The following is a 20,101-nucleotide window of genomic DNA, read 5'->3' on the forward strand; positions in this document are numbered from 1 at the left end:
CTGTCATTGCTGCTGGACTTTAGGCCGTCCCCCGGGGCAGGGCCTGGGGGTCCTGGGCACCTCCCTGTGCGTGGCTGCAGCTGAGGGTCCCCCTGGAATTGAGGAAGGGAACCACCCAGGCCTCTCTCTACCCGTGGGAAGTTGGGCTATGGACAGCATCGTCTTTCTCTTCGGTGGGAAGAGAAGAGAAGTCTCCAACATGGGCCACCTTGCTGTCTCCCCTCCCCCGGGCCCTGACCAGGAAGATGGAGATGTTTCTGGTTCTGACCGTCAGGGCCAGCAGTCTGGCGGATTCCCATTCTGTCCCGGGCAGGATCTCAGTCTGTACCCGGGCCGGCCCCCTCCCTGGGTGCAGGAAGCCGGCTCTGAGCAGGGCTGTTTGGCCCTCCTTTCCATGTGGGTGGGCGGTTTCCCTGCAAGTGGTAGGCCAGGCCCCTGCCCCGTGTCCCCTGGAGACCGATATTATCTACAGTAAAAGCATTCAAGTTCTCCTGGCTTCAAACCAGGCCTGGAGGGGCGGTCTTCTCTGCTGTCCCCTGCCTCCTGTCCCCCGTAAAAAGCCAGGGGAAGGCGTGCTCTGTAAAGTAGCTGGGTTTTGGCTTTTCCTCCGGCTCAAAATGAAGTGCTCGAATCCCTGTGTTCTCTGGAGGGCCGGGAGAGGATCAGTGGTGGGGGGGGGGGGGGGGGAGAGGCGGCCAGCTCATTGGTTTATCTGTGGGCACCAGCTGAGTGCCAGCTCTGTCCTAGGTCCTGGGGATCCAGGCACGGGCCTAAGAGGTGTAGGTTCCGGAGGGCTTCCTGGAGGAAGGAGCACGTAGCCAGAGTCCCAGGTGGGAGTTTACCAGGGAGGGTCTCCAGGCAGACGGTGCTAGCCGGCTTCTCCTGTGATTTCTGCCAATGGGTAGTTTTGCGTGGGAGAACCTGGTGTGGCCGCACTTGGCAGAGGGTGTCCTGGGCCCTGAGGGGGGAGGGGGCCGTGCTGGCAGGCCCACGTGGAGGTGTGACGAGCAGGCAGGCTCCATCTTTCCTCCTGGTCAAGAGGCTGGGTGAGCTGGGAGGGACTCGGGTGGTGAATAATCCAGGTGGAGAGAGGCACCCGATTTGTTAACTTAGCGGGAGGAGAGATGGGGAGCAGGTTGGCGAGGCTGAGCTTGAAGTCCTGGGCCTTCACCAGAAAAAGTCAGGAAGGCCTGCTTTGCTGAGCTACGAAAGAAACCCTTGGCAGGCCTGGGGCCCCTTGGGGGTGAGATGGGAAAGACCCTCATGCACTCACACCTTGGTGGGCCCAGTGCATGGAGAGGAGGGAGGGGGAGCAGGGTCCTCTCCCTCCCTCCTGGGGCCGCTGTCCCCAGCCCAGTCCCTGGACCCTCGGGGACACCGAGTGGTGGGGCAGCTGGGGTGCTGGGGACACTGCTGAGGGAGGAAACCTTGCGCCTGCCCTGTGCGCTCAGATATTTAGATCTCTCCTGATATTTAAATGCTGAAGCCAGGTTCCTGCAGACTTCTGCCCGGGAGCCAGCTGTCAGGCTCCGGCCCCCTCCCTCCCGCATTCTTTGTTTCTGACCCAAGTCCCGTCCCTTCCAGCCCCTTCCAGCTGTTCGCCCTCTGCTCACAGAGACACTTCCTCTGGCCGCGCGGGTTCTTACTATTTTTCGAAACGGTCTCCTTTATCGGGCACTTACCGCGTGCCAGCCACTGGGTTGGGCACTTTACATGCGGAGTGTTCCGGGCCCCCCAGAGTCCGGCAAGGTGGACAGGCCTCTGAGGCTCACTCAGGTGCCCCCTGGCCCGAGGCCACCCTGGAAGGCAGACCGGGTCCTCCCGCCCCACCCCTGCATCTGGCCCTCTCTCCCTACTCCCTCTGGCCCTCCCCGGTGCCACCCTACACGGCCTGGCCTTGTCGGGCCACTGGGATGGAAACCTCGGGCTGCTTGTCGGCGGTGGGTGGGGACAGCTGGGGGACAGCAAATCTGCCCCTCCTCTAGCCCCAGCCTCGCGGCCCCCCAGCTCCGAGACCTCTGTTTGCGAGACAGGAACGACTGTGCCCACCTTGCCGGGCGGCAGGGAGCTTGGGAGAGGCGGCCCGGGGCCCGGGGCTTAGCACAGGGCCTGGTGTGGCGGGCCCTCTCCCCCGTAGGGCGTAGCTCTCGGGGGCCCGGTGGGGTCTGGAGAGCGGTGTGACCCTTAGCGGGCCGGCTGGGATCGGGCTTCACGGACGCCCAGGCTGTGATGTTTGCCTCTCCGGGCCGAGGTTTCCCATCTGTGGAGTAGGGAGCAAGCAAGGTCACCGTGTCTTGGGGCGGTCACGATAACCGAACGGGCCCCAGAACGGTGCCCGGTGTGTCGTAAGCAGGTGGCAACATCACCTCCTCACTCCGTCACACTGGGGCAGGACTCAATACGAGAATATGACGGCGGGGACACAAATGTTCAATGTACGGCTGGGACAGACAGGAACAAGCTTTGCTCTTGCCTGCAGGAGGGTGACAGGCTGTGGGGAGGAACGTGACCCACCGTCCTGGGGGGCGGGGGAAGCAGGCAGATTCGGTGGAGGCTGGCGGGGGGGGGGGGGGCGCCGCACCTCTGCCCTGCCCGTGTCTCCCACAGCAGGTGAGTTAAACCGTGTTTTGCTGTGCAGCCCGCACCCCCCTCCCCTCCCCACCCCGCTGCTTGGACCTTCTCTGTCAAGGGTAACCACAATGTGGCCGTCAGTCCGGTAGGGTTTGAGGCCTCGTGACCGACACGCCCCCTTGTCACATGTGCCTCTGCCCCCAGCGGTGCCCAGTGTGCCCTTTGGGTCATGACGCATCCGGGAGCCGAGTGGTGGTGGCTGAGGCTGGATGGACGCGACCTTGGGTGACTTTCGGGGAAGGCAGGGGTGGGTGGGGCTGCCGGGCTGTTCCCATGATGGTTGGTACTTGGGGTTTTCCCTTTGCAGGATTCTCGGGGTGGGGTGGTGGTGGAGAGGTTAGTGAGGCCCCTCCCCCGCCCTCCCCCTCGGACGTACCTTGGGGCGCCAGACCCACCCAGCCTTCCCGAACCAGAACCTCCAAGAGGCGGAGACCCACAGTCTGTTTTCTCACAAGCTCCCGAAATGCTTCTGACCGGCGGTCAGAGCCTCTGAGAAGGATCTGGAAGCAGGGCCTTCGAACTGCAGAGGAATTCACAGAACCAGTGTCCCAATGCGTAGAGATGTGGCCCTCGAAATGCTGCCCGGAGAGAAGCGCGGAGCGTGTCCCTGCACGAGCCCGCTCCAGAGACGGGCTCATACGTACGCACGTCAAAAAGATTGGAAGGCCCTTTGCCAAAATATTGACCGTGGTTATCTGAGTCGTGGGTGTATTGATGTCTTTTCTTCTGTCTTGGCCGCTGCTGACAGATTTTCTACGTCGTCCGCAATAAATAGCTTTTATAGTCAGGAAAAGAGCGGTGGATATCATCCTTGCAAGTTGATCGTCCAAAAGGAGAATCTCTCACTCACCCCGGTCTCCCAGCCCGGCTAGAGAGACGGGCCCCCACTGGCTTTTCCGGCTCCAGGTTTGGGTTGCTGGGTTGAGTGAAGGCAGCTTTGCTCAAAGGTGAGCGGGCCAGGAGCCACCTTCCCAGGCCGCCAGCTGCGTGTTCGGCCGCAGAGGAATGTGGCCAGAGCCGTGGTCCTCGACCTCAGAGCACCCCCCCCCCCCGGGGGAGGTGGGCTGGCCCTCCCTGTCCATCCCCGGCCGGGCCCCTCCAGCTCCGAGTGTTGGGAACTTGCTGGACCTGGCTGGTTCAGGAGGAGCCAGCAGACCGGGAGCTGTTGGCCGACTTCAGAAATGGCCCTCGGGTCGTGGGATGTCACAGCCAGGAGGGGCTTTTCAGTGCTGCCCATCTGGTCCGTCACCAGGACGCCGAGGCCAGAGGGGTCATCTCTGTGGCCCATGAGCCGCCCCAGCTCTGGGCTCGGCACTGCCCTGACCCTCCCACACTGAGCTAAAATTCTCTGTTTTTGGTTAAGGCAAGACTCATTCCTGCAGGGCAGTAGGCGGGGTGGGGTGGGCTCACGAGGTGCACCCGGGGTAGTTTCTGGGCGGGTGAGGGCCCCTGCAGCTGGTGCTTGGAGGCTTCCGGAGGTGGGAATCGGGAGAGGCAGTTGGCAGCCTGGACCCTGCCTGTGGGGCTGCGAGGGCGGTGGGGGGTGGGCGTCGGGGTGGGGGTGGTCTGCCGGCCGGAGCTCTGGCACAGGGGGATTGAGAGATGGCTGCCCAGGAGCTTCTGTTTCTCCTCCCGCAGGCCCGATGCTCAACGGAGGGTTGTGTCTTTACGGGGTGTGGCCCTGGGGGCGATTTATCTGTCCACCCGCAGCCGGCCAGCCAGGTCACAGGGTCACACAGTGCCTGTCCCAGAGGCCCTCATCTCTCGGGAGGAACGTGCAGCAGAGGGAGGGTGCCCTTGCAAGGTCACGTTCCCGGCTGCTGGGACGCACTGCCCGCTCTGCCCAGAGGAGGGGTCTGTCCTGCGTTTCAGGAGGTGTTTTTCCCAAAGCCGCGCAGGGCAGGTGAGCCCTTGGAGGCTCTGTGACCGAACAGAAAATGCGAAGGAGAGTAAGTTCACCACTGCCTGGGCGCCGTGGCCGGGTGGGCACTGGGAGGGGGGGACACGAAGAGAACAACTGTGTGCGATCAGCTAGGGGGGGACTTGGGGCACAGGGCAGGGGCAGGGGCTTTTGGTAGGAAGGAGACGAAAGGGCGAGTGGGCAGGGAGTCAGCGTGAGCGTGAATTTGCCGCAGCAGAGTTCCGCAGGCTAGGGGGTGCGTAAAGCCCAGGTCAGGGGCCCGAAGTCCAAGGTCAAGGCATCGGAGCGGCTGGTTCCTTCCGGAGGCCCCAAGAGAGAATGTGTTCCCTTCTGTCTTGGGTCTTGGGGCTGCCCCTCGGTCCTTGGCGTTCTTGGCTTATGGACACATCACTCAAGTGCCCGGTCTTCACGTGGCCCCCTCTCTGTGTGTCCCTGTTCTTTTCTTTCCTTATCTCATACGAGGACACTCGGCATTGAATTTAGGACCCACCCGAAATCCAGGATGATCAAATCTTGAGATTTTTTTTTTTTAATGTTTATTTTTGAGAGACAGAGCACGAGCAGGGGAGGGGCAGAGAGAGGGGGAGACGCAGAAACCGAAGCAGGCTCCAGGCTCCGAGCCATCAGCACAGAGCCCGATGCGGGGCTTGAACCCACGAACCGCGAGATCGTGACCTGAGCCCAAGTCGGGCGCTCCACCGACTGAGCCCCCCAGGCGCCCCAAATCTTGAGATTTTTAATCACATCTGCGAAGACCGTGTTTCCATTCACAGGTTCTGGGGGCTACGACACGGACGTGTCCTTTTGGGGCCACTCTCCAACCCGCTACCGCGGCACGTCTTAGGGCAGCAGAGTGTTCTAGGCTGGGGGGTGAGTGGGATGGTGGGCGGGTGGGCGGGCCTGAGGGCATGACTTGGAGGGACGTTGGCCTGCCCGGACCTCGGCCTCCGCGTCCGTGTGGCAGGAGTGTGGTTGCGTCCCGTCCCGCCTGCAGTCCTGAGCAGCTGCCCACGGCCCTCCTGCGCGCGTTCCCAGGGCCTTCGTCAAGTTCTGGACGGATGCTTAGAGTTGGTGGAGAGCTCGCTGTCCCCGGGGAGATCCCAGTCGGGCCCTGCAGCCTCCACCTGGGGCTCTTAGGAACGGCCAGATGGCCTCCCTGGTGGAGGTGCTACTGCTCCCTGGGAGCCCCTTCCAGAATCTTCTCAATGTCCGGCTGTGGTCTCTACCACACAAGACTCCCCTCCTCCTCCTAGTTTTCCGTGCCCCTCCTCCTCTGGCAGACCGCTCACGTCCCTGAGGGTGAAGACCAAGGCCACGTCACCCTCTGGGTTGGCGGGACCTGAACCCGAGAGTCCACGTCGGTGCCCGGAGGGCTTTGTGTCACGGCGACTCTACCCACCCCCCACCCCCATTCCTCGGGGGCCTGGGGAGCAGCTGGACTCCCGGGTGCCGCTCTGACCGGCACCTGACCCTGCTCCCCGGGGTCACTGTCCCCTGTAATTAGGGGCCGGGGCAGCACCCCTAGGCCACAACACAGACGGCTCCCTCCGTCTGTCCCTCTGGCGTCCCTTGGCAGGCGGCGTGATTAATGGAGGGCTCCACCTGGGCCGACTGGCTCCCGGTATGAGGCTTTTTTTTTTTTTTCCCTTCATTTTTTTAAGTGGTTTTACCACCTCCCCCAGTAGTCAGTGAGGTGAGGAAGGGGAGGTGATTCCTCCCCCCGACCCCCACCCCCGGGCAGATAACAGCCAGCACCCGGGATCCCCGAGCCGCGAGCAGAGACCGGAGCAGCGGCCCCCTTGGGCAGGTGGCCACCCTGAGGCCACCCTGACCTGCCGGGCGGCTCAGCCTGTGCCCTGGAGCCCAGATGCCCTAGGTCCCGCGGTCCTGGTCCGCACCACACGCGTCGTGTGGGAGAGAGCCACCCGGGGCGTGGACAGGTGGGTGCAGGACAGCTGGTTTTCATGGGCGTCCTTGCTCCGCGGTCCGGGTCGGGGCTGGGGCAACATCCCCAACAGTAGCACTTACGGGGCCTGCGGATTTGGGGGGGCGGGGGGAGGGTGCAGGTAGAAAGGAGGAGAGGTGGGGGGGGGGAGCGGCCGTGCTCCCACCCGGAACCAGCAGCTTAGCGCTCCTTCTGGGACAGGACCCCCTGGAGACCCCCTCGGGACGACTGGGGCTGCCCCAGAAGGGGGTTGCAGGTTAAAGGGCTCTGGGGTCTGTGACCTTTGAGGCCCTTGAAGCTGTGACCCAGGGGGCTTGGGGTTTTGAAGTCAGTCCCCTCCCAGGGGCTCCCTCCTGCCTCCTGGACTGCCATTTATCTGAGAACCTTTGACCCGCAGAGGTCCCAAGAGGTCCCCAGGAGGTCTCACATCCCCTCCTCTCCCGCCCTCCCCTCCCTCCGGGCCGGGGCTGGGCCACACCTAGGTCCTCCTCCCGCCTTCCAGAGAGCTGTGCAGGCAGCCGGCGTCCCCACCCTGGGTCAGGAAATTCTTGCTATCTCGTCCACATCTCGCTCTGCTCCCTCCGGGGTGTGGAGAACCCGCAGCTGGTTTGAGGTGGCGGGGGGAGGGTGGTGCAGAACCTTCCGCCTGCAGCATATTGGTCTATGTGTGCACACGTTCCCAGAACTTTAGTCAAGAGAAAAAGGTGGCCCAGCATCTTAGGGGACTTTTAAACCTGCCTGGAGTGACCCTGGTGTCCCGAGACCCAAGGGCATCGGGGAGATAGCTGGAGAGGCACAGAGGGGCCTTCCCCTCCCGCCCCGGGAGCAGCTCCGGGTGGAGATTTCTTGCAGCAGGAGTCGCTACGTGGCTGTCCCACGCCGCCTGCCGGGGTCTCCCCGACTGGACAGCTGTCACCCCAAGGCCCTTCTCTGGTGGGGGAGAGGTGAACACCAGTAATTAGTCCTCTGAAGGTGGGCCGACCAGAGAGCTTCCTGCCCCAAGTGGGACAGTGTTGGGAGCACCCGGGGTGCCCTGTCTGGGGACACTGGGGCAACAGGTGTGAGATGGGGCATCCTCTGGGTGAGCTGGATGCATATGGGTCCTGGCCGGCGGGGGGCGGGGGTGGGGGGACGTGGGGGAAGCTCTGAGGCCAGGGAGGGTGAGGACAGGCAGCAGGAAGGGGCTCCCAGCGAAGGGCTGGGGCCAGCCGGTGGCCTGATGCAGGCCTTTCCCGCCAGGCCGGACCGATTCCAGGGTGCCCCTGGCCCCTTCTCAGAGCTGGTGAGTCATAGCAGGAAGTGGCTTCAGCACCCACGGAAGGAGGTCACGGCGGTTGCAAGGCCTCCCCTCTCGTCCGTGTCCCGTCGGGGTGTTCGTTTCCCCGGGGCGGCTGTAACGTGCCACACCCTGTGGATGGCTTGAAACGCTAGATGTTCAGCCTGTCCCAGTCCTGGAGGCCATGGTGCGGAGTCAAGGTGTGGGCAGGGCTTGGTCCTTTCTGGATGCTCTCTGCGAGAGAGTCTGTTCTGGTGTGTGTCCAGCTTCCGGTGACAGTCCTTGGCTTGTAGGCCCCTCCGGTCCCCGCCCTGCCTCCACACGGTCTCCTCTGCGTGTCTTCTCCTTTCCTGTATCTCATGAGGGCCGCTGCCGTCGGATTTAGGGCCCTCCTTTATCCAGGATGATCTCGTCTCGAGATCCTCACCTTTATCCCGCAAAAGACCTGTTTTCCCAAACAAGGTCCCCGTCAAAGGTTTTGGGAGTTAGGACTCAGACATATCATTTTGGGGGGCCACCATTCGGCCAGCGTCTTCTGCAGACAGCACAGCGGAGTCTGAAAGCCCCTGTAAAGGAACCCGAGGGGCGCCTGGGTGGCTCAGTCGGTTAAGCGTCTGACTTCGGCTCAGGTCACGATCTCAGGGTTCGAGGGTTCGAGCCCCGGCGTCGGGCTCTGGGCTGACAGCTCAGAGCCTGGAGCCTCTTCATTTCTGTGTCTCCCTCTCTCTCTGCCCTACCCTGCTTGTGCTCTCTGTCTCTCATAAATGAATAAATGTTAAAAAAAAAATTAAAAAAAAAAAAAAAAAGGAATCCGATAGGGGCCCTGGTCCCAGCCTGGCTGGGGAGGACTGGCTTCACCTGTGTCCATGCCTGCTTGCTAGAGCTTTCTCCAGTGAATTTGGGGACTAAGAGGATGTCTGGGATCCGGGGGCCGCTGTAGACCCTCGCTGCCACTGGGCCTCTGCTCCTGGCCGAGGGGTCTTGTGTGCGCGTGTGCGTGTCTGTCCCAGTTGGAGGGTTGGGGGGTCACTGGTGCTCCGCATCTGACTTTTGCATTCTGTTTGTGCCTGAGCATGTCCTGGGCGGGGAAGGGCCGGGTGCCACGTAGGCTGTGTGGAGCCCCCTGCCTCCCCCCTGCAGTGAGTGGCAGCAAGCTCCCCCTGCAGCCTGGGAAGGGAGGGAGGGGGCCTGTTTGTTGCTCTTGGCCCCATCTGAGAAGCCCAGCCTGTGCTTTCTTACATTGCTATTCCAGAGCAGGGGGCCAGGCCTCGTGGGTGGAGGCTGTGAGAAGCAGGAAGGACACCCTGGCATGCCTGTGTCCCCCCCCCGACCCCCCCGCCAGGCCCAGGGAACAGAGGTGGGGTGGGAGGAGATATAGCAGCACCTAACATGCAAAGCAGGAAGACAGTCATCAAAATAGATCGGGGTGGGGGGGGGGCGGGGGAACCTCCCATCCTTTGCCTGGGGCTGCGTGGCCTCCCCAGAAACCCCCTGCTGAATCTGGAGTTCTCAGGGTTACACCCCCCCACCCCCCGCGGCTGATGGAAATGGGGCAGCTGGTTCCTCCTGTCCAGGGCACCCAGGCCGGACCCCTGCTGACACCGCCTGGTGTTGAGGCACAAGCCCGTGGTCCCAGGGCCAGGGAGAGGGGCCGCGTGCTTGCTGTCCGCCTTCCCCAGGCCGCCTACAGCTGGCCACGCGTGCACACGAGCCCAGGGTGGCCAGGAGCTCTCAGGCCGCGTCAGGCCCTGCGGCCCGGCCAGGCCTCGCCTTGGGGACGCAGAGGGAGAGGGGCCGGGCAGAGGGCTTTGACCGCGGGTGCCACCCTCTCTACCCGCTCTTCCTTTGTTTGGACTTTGCTGCTTGTATCCTCCTCGTTCGACAGACGTGTTTCTCTGCGGGGAACCCAAGGCCCAAGTGGTGCCCGAGCTGTTTGCCACCCTCGACTTCCCAGCACAGGCCCCACTTGGCCGCAGTGTCTGTTTTCAAGCTTTTCCTTTTCGGACCGTTCTGCTTCCTGAGGACCCTCCTCCCCCCACTCCTTCCCCCCCTGCCCCCCCCCGCCCCCCCGCCATCTCCCCTCCGCCGAGCCCCTGGAGGCAGCTCCTGAGAGGGTTCTTGTAGGAGGTGATCCAGGCATTCCCCGAGCGGAGGAGGCAGGGAAGGGGGCGGCCTGGAGGGTGCGTGCGGCTCAGCCCCCCTAGGGGTGCTGGGGGGGACCCCGTACCGTGCACCCCAGGGTTGTCCCAAGGAGAAACAGCTGGGTATCTACTGTCCCTTTGCTGCCTAAAGGCTGCTGGCGTGGAGAGGAAGGCTTCCTGCCTTCTGGGCTTGGGCACCGGGTGCACACGTGAACAACGGCGATAATTGGGGCACGGGTACCACTGTGCCATCCCGTCAGCGCCCACAGTAGGACAGACGAGGAAGCGGAGGCCCAGGGGTGACTGAGGTCGTGTCCTCCCTGTCTCAGCCCCTGCCCGGAGTCACCCCGGCCTCTGGCCAGCCTGCCTCCCCCCCTTTCCTAGGTAATTCAGTCCTTAGTGGGGATGAGTCCTGCTCTTGGGCCTCTGCTGCTTTTCCTTTGGAGGATTTGCCGCTTAACGGACGGCCTTCTCTCCCGTCGGCCCTGCCCTGCTCGGGGCGCTCCTCCTGGCCCCAGCCCCCGTCCTGCCTGCTGCAGCCCTGCTCTGCCATCTCGAGCCTTGCCCGAGCCCGTGACTCAGCCTGGGGCGGTGCCAGGGCCCGGCCTTCACTCCCAGGGGCTCACAAGCTGGCAGAGTAGGTGCCTTCGGGATGGGGGTCCTGCAGTCTAGTCCTGCAGGCTCAGGGCGGGGAGCAGGGCAGTACCCTCCGCCTGGGACCATCCTTCTAGTTTCCCTGGGGCCACCCGTTCAGGGATGAAACCTTCTTTGCTGCTCCCTGGAAGAGGCTGCGTTGGGCCAGGGCCGGCGCTCCTGGGGCCTGAGCCCAGATCGGCAGTGTCCCTCCCGAGGGAGTCGTGCGGGGAGGGCGGGGGGGTTTGTTTTGATCTTGGTCTCTAACATTCTTTGCATGACATTTGTCCCCCCGCTGGAGCAGGGCTTTGTGGCTGCCCCGGGACGCCCCCCCTCCCTGGACCGGCCCCTTCTGTGCACCCGGGAGTGGGGAAAGGTCTGCCGGCAGCCTGTGGTCGGAGGAGAGAGCTTTACAATGGCCCCTTGTGTGGTGCACATTTCCTCCTTCAACAGGCCCAGGCCCAGGCGGCTCCCGCTTCGACCCCCACGGGCACAGACGGACGTGCATCTGGCGAGGCGGCTTTGGCCTCCGCGGCGGCTGGGCCTGTCGGTGTTTAAAGGACTGGAGAGGGCCGGGCTCTGGGGCCGGAGGACTGGGGCTGGGCCGGCGAGGCCCACAGCCTCGCCTGCCCCGGTTCTCAAAACGCAGCGTCGATGGCCTTAGGCCCTGAAAATAGCGAGTGACCCACGTGCAGCACAGGCACGTTGGGAAGAGGCAGGAGAGTCTAATGGGAAAAAAAGTCACCCACCTCGATTCCTTCCAGAGTCGTGCGAGCGCGTGGGCCCGTCGCGCACGTGCGTGTGAGACCCCGTGAGGGTCTCTTCGCACGCATCTTTTTTTTTTTTTTAACGTTTTATTTATTTTTGAGACAGAGACAGACAGAGCATGAACGGGGGAGGGGCAGAGAGAGAGGGAGACACAGAATCGGAAACAGGCTCCAGGCTCTGAGCCGTCAGCCCAGAGCCCGACGCGGGGCTCGAACTCACGGACCGTGAGATCGTGACCTGAGCCGAAGTTGCACGCTCAACCGACTGGGCCGCCCAGGCGCCCCTCTTCCCACACATCTTGTGTGCTGCCGTTGTGGCTTCAGGTCCTCGACGTTTCTCATCTTCAAAGCCGGGATTTTGATGACGGCGCGGGACTTCGGCATCTGGGTTTAGGAAATCTCCGTAAACCGGAATTGTTTCCGGCGTTTGCTATTTTCACGCCAATGCAAACGTCCCCCTACGTCAGTCCTCGCGCTTCTGATGATTTCCGTGGGATAAATTCCCAGCAGCGGGCGGGCCGAGGCGCGCAAACGGGCTCCAGGCTCCTGGCGCCCGTCGGGGAGGGCGGGTTGAGGAGGGCCTTTGGGAGCGGGTGAGGTTTGAGCCTGGCCGTGGGGGGACTTGAATGCAGAGGAGAGAGAAGCGGGGCGATCTTGGAAACCGTGTGAGCAGACGATGGCGGTGTCTCCCTCCCAGGCAGTGGCCCCGGGCCCGTCTGGCGCTCTGAGGGTATGTCGTGTCCAGCTGACATGGTAAGCGGTGTCCCACGTGCCCTCTGACTGCAGTGATGTCCTGCGGACAAAAGAGGCAGCAGCCCAGCACTGCTCCCCCCTGGGCCAGTAAAGGCCGCTTCTCTGCCCAGTCGTCAGATCTCACGTACGGTCCGTCACGTAGGGCCTCAAATCTGCAACTTGACCAGCTCATGAGCACTCTTGCCGCCTCCCGTGGCTGCTTGTGGACAGCTGTGGCTGCCTCTACCCTTGCAGGGAGGGGGGAGGTGGGGAAGGTGAGAGGCACCTGCCGTGGGGCCGGGTGACGCTCGCTCCCCCCCTTGGAGCGGGTGGAGCGTGTTTCCAAGGACGGTGGCTGCACGTGTGTGACAGCCGGTCTTCCTGATTTTTCCCCGCCGGGTGCTGCTTGCACTGTGACATCCTCCGTGGGGGAGGCAGCTTCGTACAGGGCGTCCCTTGCAAAGGGTCTTGTTTCGTTGCCGGATACGGCGGTGTAAATCTAGAGCAGGGTCCCTCCAGACGACTTCTCCTGCCATCTGGGGGTTTTGTGGGATTCCAGGGGGAGGAAAAAGGAGGCGGCTTTTTCTCCTGGGTCCCTGGAGAGGGGCTGGGGTGGCGGCACCGTCGGGAGATCCCAGACAGAGTCCTGCAGCCCAGAGGTCTCTCCCCGTTCCGGGGGGCCCCGGGGTACTTCCGGGGGCTGCCGTCACAATTTACCGCGGACCGTGGGGCTCAAGCCACAGAATTTGATTCCCTCACATTTCTGGGGGCCAGAAGTCCAAAGTCAAGGTGTTGACAGAGTCTCACACAGATTACAAAAGCTCGAGAGAAGAATCCTTCCTGCTTTTCTCAGCTGCTGCTGGCGCTAAGCATCCCTGGGCCCGGGGCCGCATCGCCCCAGTTTCTGCTGGCCTCACGTGGCCTCTCCTGTGTCTCCCGTGCCCCAAGTCCCCCTCTTCTCTCCTGTGTAGGAACACCTATAGGATTTAGAGCCCGTCCTGAATTCAGGATGCTGGCGTCTCGAATCCTCACCTCAATGACATCTGCAGAGACCCTCTTTCCAAGTAAGGTCACATGCGCAGGTTATGGGGGTGAGGACTGGGACGTATCGTGTGGGGGACACGGTCCACCAGAGAACCTTAGACCTCAGGCAACCCTGTGACCTGGTCTCACCTTCGGGTTGTGCAGAAGAAGCACCTGAGGCCCGTGAAGGTCGTGGCAACAGCTCCTTTTCTCCTGGGGCCTCGGACTAGCCGGGGGTGGGACCGGATGGGACAGTTCCGAGGGTGAGCACCCAGGTGGGTGACACAGCTGCTGTAGGGCCAGGGGGTGACATGTGCCACGCGGGAGCACAGAGCGGTCAGAGAGGAGAGGGTGGGCAGGTGGGGACGGCGTGTGCGTCTGTGCAGGATGACCGTGGCCGTGAGGACTGAGTCACGCGGACCCTCAGAGGGAGGAGGGTTGCAGGGAGCGGGCCAACTCGGCTCAGCGGTGAGCTGTGTGCGGGTCGGGTTCGAATTCAGCGCTGTCCCCGGACGGTGCCTGAGTCAGAAAGGGCTTCTCTTGTGCGCGGCCGTAACTCGTGAGTCGGTGGTTGAGGGCACCTCCAAATGGGCTTCCCAGGTAGGGGATCGCCTTGTTCTGGGGCCAACGTGGGACGAGGCCCATCCCCCTGACCTCTCTTCTCCAGCTCGGCCCCAGGGAATTACCACCTGGGCACCTTAAAATACTTGTGCCCAGGTGGGCTGGGTGTGGACCCCTCCTCTAGGGAGTTCATGGACAGGAGCCACCGTTCAGGGACAGTGTGGACAGTACCCTGGAGACCGCGGGTAGACCGGGTGCTTTCAGGAGACCCCACATGAGGTCACACTCCCAGGCGTCCACCTCTGGGCTTTCTGGCCACTTTAACACCCCCTTGAACCTGGCCTTTGTCACCTCGACCTTTTTTGGAACGAGCGGTTATGCTCCGTGGTTATCTTGGGGGCAGGCCCCCAGGGGAGGGGTGCTGAGGTGCTGGCATCCCCGCTCTGGCTCGTCCCCTGCCCCTCCGGCACAGGACCCCCTGCCCCCTTGGCCACGTTATCAATCAGAGGTCACAGGCTGGACCTCAGGCCAGAGGCAGCCTGCAGACGTGATCCTGTTTGACCACACAGTGTTTTTTGAAAGGGGTTGTTTCCCTTTGTGCGAGCGTGTACAGATCAGGAGATAGCCCGTAGGAAAGTCCAGATTTCCAGATTCTCCCGAGAGAAGTCCGGAGCTCTGGCCGCATCGGGAGCACAGGCCGGCCAGGCGGCCTGTGTGTCTCTGTCCTGTGAGGGAAGTCCTGTCCGCTGGGAAGCGACAAGAGCTGTCCAGGACTTTGGAGGAGGGAACACGTGGCGGGGGGCCCCCGAGAATGGCCCCAGATCGCTGTTGTCGGGCCAGCGGGGGGCCGGGGAGGAAATGGCGGGGTCCCAGGAAGCCCCGGGCTTGGGGAGCTGGGGAGGCGAGGTGGGGAGAGGGGTGGCAGAGACATTGGGGTCGCTGAGTGCCCGCTGTGGGCCCTTCCTGCTCTGGTCTTCGTGACGGGAGCAGCTGGTTCCTGTTGGGAGCACGGCCGCAGGCAGGGGCCGCGGGGACGGCTGGCAGCTCCCCAGGCACCGTCGTCCCCTGGCCTCGGAGGGAGCGGCAGGTCCTGGCGGAGACGGTGGGCGGCTGGGCTTGGCGGGTGGGAGCCGGGCGGCCGGCGTCCCACGGGGCCCTGGCTGGGACAAGCAGTGTGGGATAGAGGCCGACGACGCGTCCGAGGGTGAGGATCGAGAGAGTCGTGGACCACGCCGGGGCTCCGTTGTTTACCTGAAACAGGACAGCCGAGTGGTCAGAACCCTGTGCCCCGGGGTAGGACGGACGCGTCTTCCGGCTCTGGCGCTCCGTCTCCGCGCCTTTGGGCACCTTGCTTAGGCACCACGGCCTCAGTTTCCCCATCCGGACCGGGGGATAACGGCAGCATTTAGGGCACAGGGTCACGTGAGGAGTAAATGCCCACGGTGAGCCTAGGGGCCGTATTAGGCCTCCCGGAGCCGGCGGTCCATGCCGTGCTGCTGTGATGATGTCACTGCGGTCGTGGTTCTGACAGGTGATGGTTGTGGCTGCCGTTGCTGGGGACGTACGTGCCCCCCACCCGGTTGCTGGTGGTCGTGGCGGGTTTGCGCCCCGTGGCGTCTGTGCTGGGGGCAGGATAGGGGAAGACCACGACGAGAAAGAACTCCGATGTCCCCTTGAGCCAGAACATCTTTCTAGAACACGTAGCTGGCACGTCCACGCTGCGGCCATGGCGGACGGGGGTGGGGGTGGGGGGCCGGTGTCCTCCAAGCTCCGCCTCTTCTCTCCCCCAGGGTGCGTGATTGTTGGCGCCTTGGAGTCCCCCAGGGGAGTGGGGCTTGTCCCCTTTGTGCCCGGGAGGGGGAGGGTGCAAGAGTCCCCGGGGGCCCGCAGCTACCTTAGCAGCACATTCCTGGCTGTTCCCGAGCCGTCCACGCCTCACGTCCCCCTCTCTCTGTCTTCCAGCCTTGAAAAGATCTTTTGAGGTCGAGGAGGCCGAGACACCCAACTCCACCCCGTCCCGGAGGCTCCCGACCCCCCTGCTCCGGGCCACGGTGGCCAGCTCCACCCAGAAGTTCCAGGACCTGGGTGCGAAGAATGCCGAGCCCGCAGCCCGCCATGTAGACTCCCTCAGCCAGCGATCCCCCAAAGCCGCCCTGCGGAGGGTCGAGCTCTCGGGGCCCAAGGCCGAGCCCGTGTCCCGGCGCACGGAGATCTCCATCGACATCTCGTCCAAGCAGGTGGAGAACGCCAGCACCACCGGGCCGTCCCGCTTCGGGCTCAAGCGAGCCGAGGCGCTGGGCCACAAGACGCTGGAGCCCGCCCCTCGGAGGACGGAGATCACCATAGTCAAGCCCCAGGAGTCAGCGCACCGGAGGATGGAGACCCCCGCCTCCAAGGCCCCCGAGGTGCCCGCCGCCCCCACCTCGGACGCAGCCCCCAAGAGGGTCGAGATCCAGGTGCCCAAGCCAGCCGAGGTGCCCGCCTCCCCTGTCCCACCCCAGACCCTGGAGAATTCAGAACACGCCCCGGTGTCTCAGCTGCAGAGCAGGCTGGAGCCCAAGCCCCAGCCCCCGGCGGCCGAGGCCCCACCCAAGAGCCAGGAGGGTGAGTAGCGAAAGCCAGTCTGCGGGGCTGTTGGGGTGCGTGGGGACGGGAGCTGGCTTTGCCCTGGTGTCTTGGAGGCAGCAGCTGTGAATTGGGGGGGGGGGGAGGGGTGAGTCGCAGGTGGGTGGAGACCCGGTTCCCTGGAGGCCAGGAAGACACCGGGCCGGGGTCCCAAGGCTGGCGGAGGGGTACTGTCCGTTGGGGATGGCCCGGGTGTCACAAGCTGGGCTCGCGTTTGGCTTTGGAAAGACCCTCCGGGTTTCGAGGGGCCCCTTTATTGGTCAGGATGCGTCGTGGTGTGGAGTTTCTGCTGTCAGAGCCCCAGCCGGCGGGGGTCTGGAAGCCTGGAAAAGGAGGGGGCGACGGGCTCGTGTTGGGACGCGGGGGGCAGAGGGGCTTGGGACCCAAGCGCGGGCGTCCGCGCGCCGGTGGCTGCCGGGCCGTGGACAGGCAGGTTCCTGCTCAGATCTGCAGGCCGGAGGGAGAGGCCTCGGGTGGGGGGAGGGGTTGGTGCCCTCCTGGGTTCCGCACTGCAGGGGCTCCCTCCAGCTCTTCCTCAAGGAGGGGTGTCGTGGCCAGAAACAAGGGGAAACGAGACCGCCCAGGCTGTGTGTGCCCGGGTTCTCAGGGCCGCTAGGGAGGGGACCGTAGGCCAGGGAGCCTCGTGATACCTGCCACAGCTCCTTTTGGGGTGCTCTTCCGGTGAGGGAGGGAGGCTGGGGCCTTGGGTACCGTCCTCGGGGGGCCCAAACCCGGAAGCTCTGCTCACGTGGGGAGCTCACTGGGGCCAGCTTGGGAACATCTGGTCCTGGGATCTTGGCCCCACGGGGTCAGGGGCCGGCTGGGCTGTAAGCCCCATGAGAGCTGGGTCCCTTTCCAAGTGCAGGAACTGAACTCAGAAGCGTTCAGTGTTCTTCGGGTTAGGCAAACAGAACGTTCTGGAGTTTTGATTTACCTTTTAAATCATAATCGCTTCTAATTTGGGTAGAACGCACGTAACGTTAATCGACTGTTGCTCGAAGCGTCGTGAAGCGTGGAGCTCGGTGGCATTGAGAACGTTCACGTCGTCGTGCGGCCCAGCTCCATCATCCGTCCCCAGAACTTTCTCAGCTTCCCACACCGAAACCGTGTGTGCCCGCTAAATACTGACTCCCCGTGCCCCTCCCCCAGCCCCTGGCGCCCACCGTCTACTTTCTGTCTCTATGAACTTGACTCCCCCAGCTCCCTCACACAGGTGGAATCAGACAGTGTTGGTCCTCGGTCCTTTTGTGCCTGGCTGACCTCGCTGAGCCTCGTGTCCCCACGGCCCATCTACTGTGTGGCAGGTGTGGGGATTCCCTTGGCCTTTAAGTGAGGGCCGTGAATTTGCCGCAGCACTTGACCTCAGCCCGCTCGCCTAAACCTGACCCTGCAGAGCCACGCCCACTCTCTCGGACCCTGTGGTGTCCCCGTGGTCCGAGACTTCTCTCTCGGTCTCTGGGTCCCTGTGGTGTTGGTGCGTTGGAACGGAGGCACGCCCAGTGGCCTGGGGCGCGGTTCCCCTGTTGGTCCAGGGCCTCTGCCTCCCGTGGGTGAGGTGTTCGCGCCCAGCTGAGCCAAGCAGGATGTGGTTGGGGGCATGGTCGGCACCAGGCCCGTGTGGGTCTTGATGGCAGCTCGTGCTGGACGCGGGAGGAGGTGGTCCCGCCCTGGGTCATCGGGCCCCACGGCCCAGAGGCTGTGCTGGCCACCGGGGCCGGTCCGGCTGGCTCTGCTTGTGGAGCAGTCGAGGGTCCTGTGGGGCCCTTCCCAGGTCCCCAGCCTCTCGAGCCGAGCTTTGGAGAAAGTGGGATTTAACCAGGCAAAGGCGGGGAGCCAAGGCAGCGGCCCGGAGGTGCTCTGGAGCCTGGAACTTGGGGAACTGCACGCTCTCTCCGCGGAAAAGAGTTTAAATGTCCAAGTCCGGGGCGCCTGGGGGGCTCGGTCGGTTGAGCGTCCGACTCTGGATTGCGGCTCAGGTCACGAAGTCATGGTTCGTGAGTTTAAACCCCGCATGGGGCTCTGTGCCAACCGTGCAGAGCCTGCTTGGGATTCTCTCTCTCTGCCCCTCTCCTGTTCTCGCCCACTCGCTCTCTCTCTCTCTCTCTCTCTCTCTCAAAAATAAACGTGAAAAAAAAGAAGTCCAAGCCTGGTGTGAAAGCCATGTCGTCAGCAGCCCAGACCCTCGTCCCCTCAGAGAGCAGCGGGTGGGCCCAGCTCTGTGTGGGGAGGGTCAGAGGCCGGTGGCTGTCCCCCCGCCCCGTGCCCCACCTACCTGTGTCTCAGTGGCCGGGTGGGGAAGGGCTCCGAGACCAGTGCTCACAGGGTGAGAACCTTTAGGGCCAGACCGATGCAGTGAGACCAGGCGGCTGCACTGAGGCGGGATGCTGGGGGCTCGGATGGCTCAGTTTGGGAGGATCCTGTCCACCTAGGACAGCACGACAGAGGTCACTGCAGAGTGACCTGGTCCTCGAGCCCGGGAGTGACGCCGGGCGAGAGGTTGGGTGAGGAGGAGGAAGGCTCACCCAGTGCGGGCCGGGGAATTTGGCTCTGACCAGCGCTGCCTCGGATGTCGAGTTCTTCGTTGTCCTGGGCAAGTCCGGGTGGCAGGCAGGGCCTTCCCAGTGGAGGTGTGTTCCTGGAACCCATGGCACGGCTTCTGGGGGTCCCCTGCTCCGACAGAAACCCTCTGGGCCGTGGCTTTGGGCGCATGTCGGGGTCTCCTGGGACCAGAGCTGAGTTGCTCCCAGATTGGCCTCCCTAAAGCACAGCACCGGCGAAATCCGTGCCAGGCCCGAGCCTTCCCTGGCCCGCTCTCCACTCCACCCAGTCTCTTGTCCAGCTCAGACCTCCCGCTCCCCAACTCTTCCTGCTCTGGCCCTTCCGTGGCCTCCACAGGCCCCCTCTCCTGACCTCCTGACTCCTGACCTCCTTCCTCTCCACATCACTGCTTTTTGAATTCCTATGCATCCTTCGAAGTCCAGCTCAAACGCCACCTCTGCCATGAAGCCCTCCCTCTAGCTGGGAGCGGCCTCCCTTCCTTGGACTCCCATGCCTTTCGGCCTCTGTGCGTGTGTGTGTGATGTCTTATGTTTGGCTTGGAATGTTAATTATTTGTGTTGTACCCCCTTTTTTTCCTCTGCTGGACTTCTTAATGGAAAAGTTTTCCAGCGTACCTTGCCTTTAAAATTCAGAAAATGTCCAAGTTAGAATCTAAAGTTCACCTGTAATCCCAAAGGTACCCCCTCTTCGTGTTTACTCTGTGTTTTTCAGAATTCCCTCCGTGCCCCCCACTAGATAGTAGGTTATTTGAGAGTAAGGCCGTTGTCGGGTTTCTTTAACTTTTTTTTTCCCCCCTGAGTGACATAGACTTAGTAGGTGCTCAAGAAAACAATGTAGGAGGAGTGAAATGGGTTTTCGTGCCCCCCCTGCAGGCAGACACAGGGACCCTGGGGACCCCGTGGGACCTTGCGGGGACCAAGCAGATCCTTTCCTGGTCAGCCAAGAACCCCCGGGTCTCACAAGCTCCACTCTGGCACACGGGGTTCCTTGTTTCGGAGGCTGCTGGCCCCCGGCCCTCCTTGTCACGCGTCGGTCATCTCTGCTTCTCTCTCGGTCTCTGGGGCAGTCCGGCCTCGCCTCCCCTCCCAGGTCCCTGGCTTGCCCTGCGTCTGCCTGGGTGGCGCTGGGTGGGGCTGGGCTGCAGGACCCAGAACCGTGTCTGTGCAGTGAGCTGCCCCCCCCCCCCCCGCCGCCCTCCCCTCCCCCCGGGAACCACCCACCTCTGGCTCCCACGGCTGACACCAGCCAAGTTTCCCCGAGGTGGCCTTATAAGGCGGGCACTGGCTC

General features: G+C 63.4%; 1 protein-coding gene across 4 annotated transcripts in view; it reads left to right on the forward strand.

Moving 5' to 3' along the window:
• The window catches only part of SEPTIN9 (septin 9), a 146,858-nt gene that overhangs the window by 64,008 nt on the left and 62,749 nt on the right, over window positions 1–20,101 (forward strand). For all 4 annotated transcript variants that reach the window (XM_042917074.1, XM_042917078.1, XM_042917076.1 and 1 more), the window contains one exon: window positions 15,593–16,234. In XM_042917074.1, coding sequence (XP_042773008.1) covers window positions 15,593–16,234 — 642 coding nt within the window. The remainder of the gene's footprint in view (window positions 1–15,592; window positions 16,235–20,101) is intronic.

The sequence above is a fragment of the Panthera leo genome, chromosome E1, assembly GCF_018350215.1.
Source record: "Panthera leo isolate Ple1 chromosome E1, P.leo_Ple1_pat1.1, whole genome shotgun sequence".
Taxonomy (NCBI): Eukaryota; Metazoa; Chordata; class Mammalia; order Carnivora; family Felidae; genus Panthera; species Panthera leo.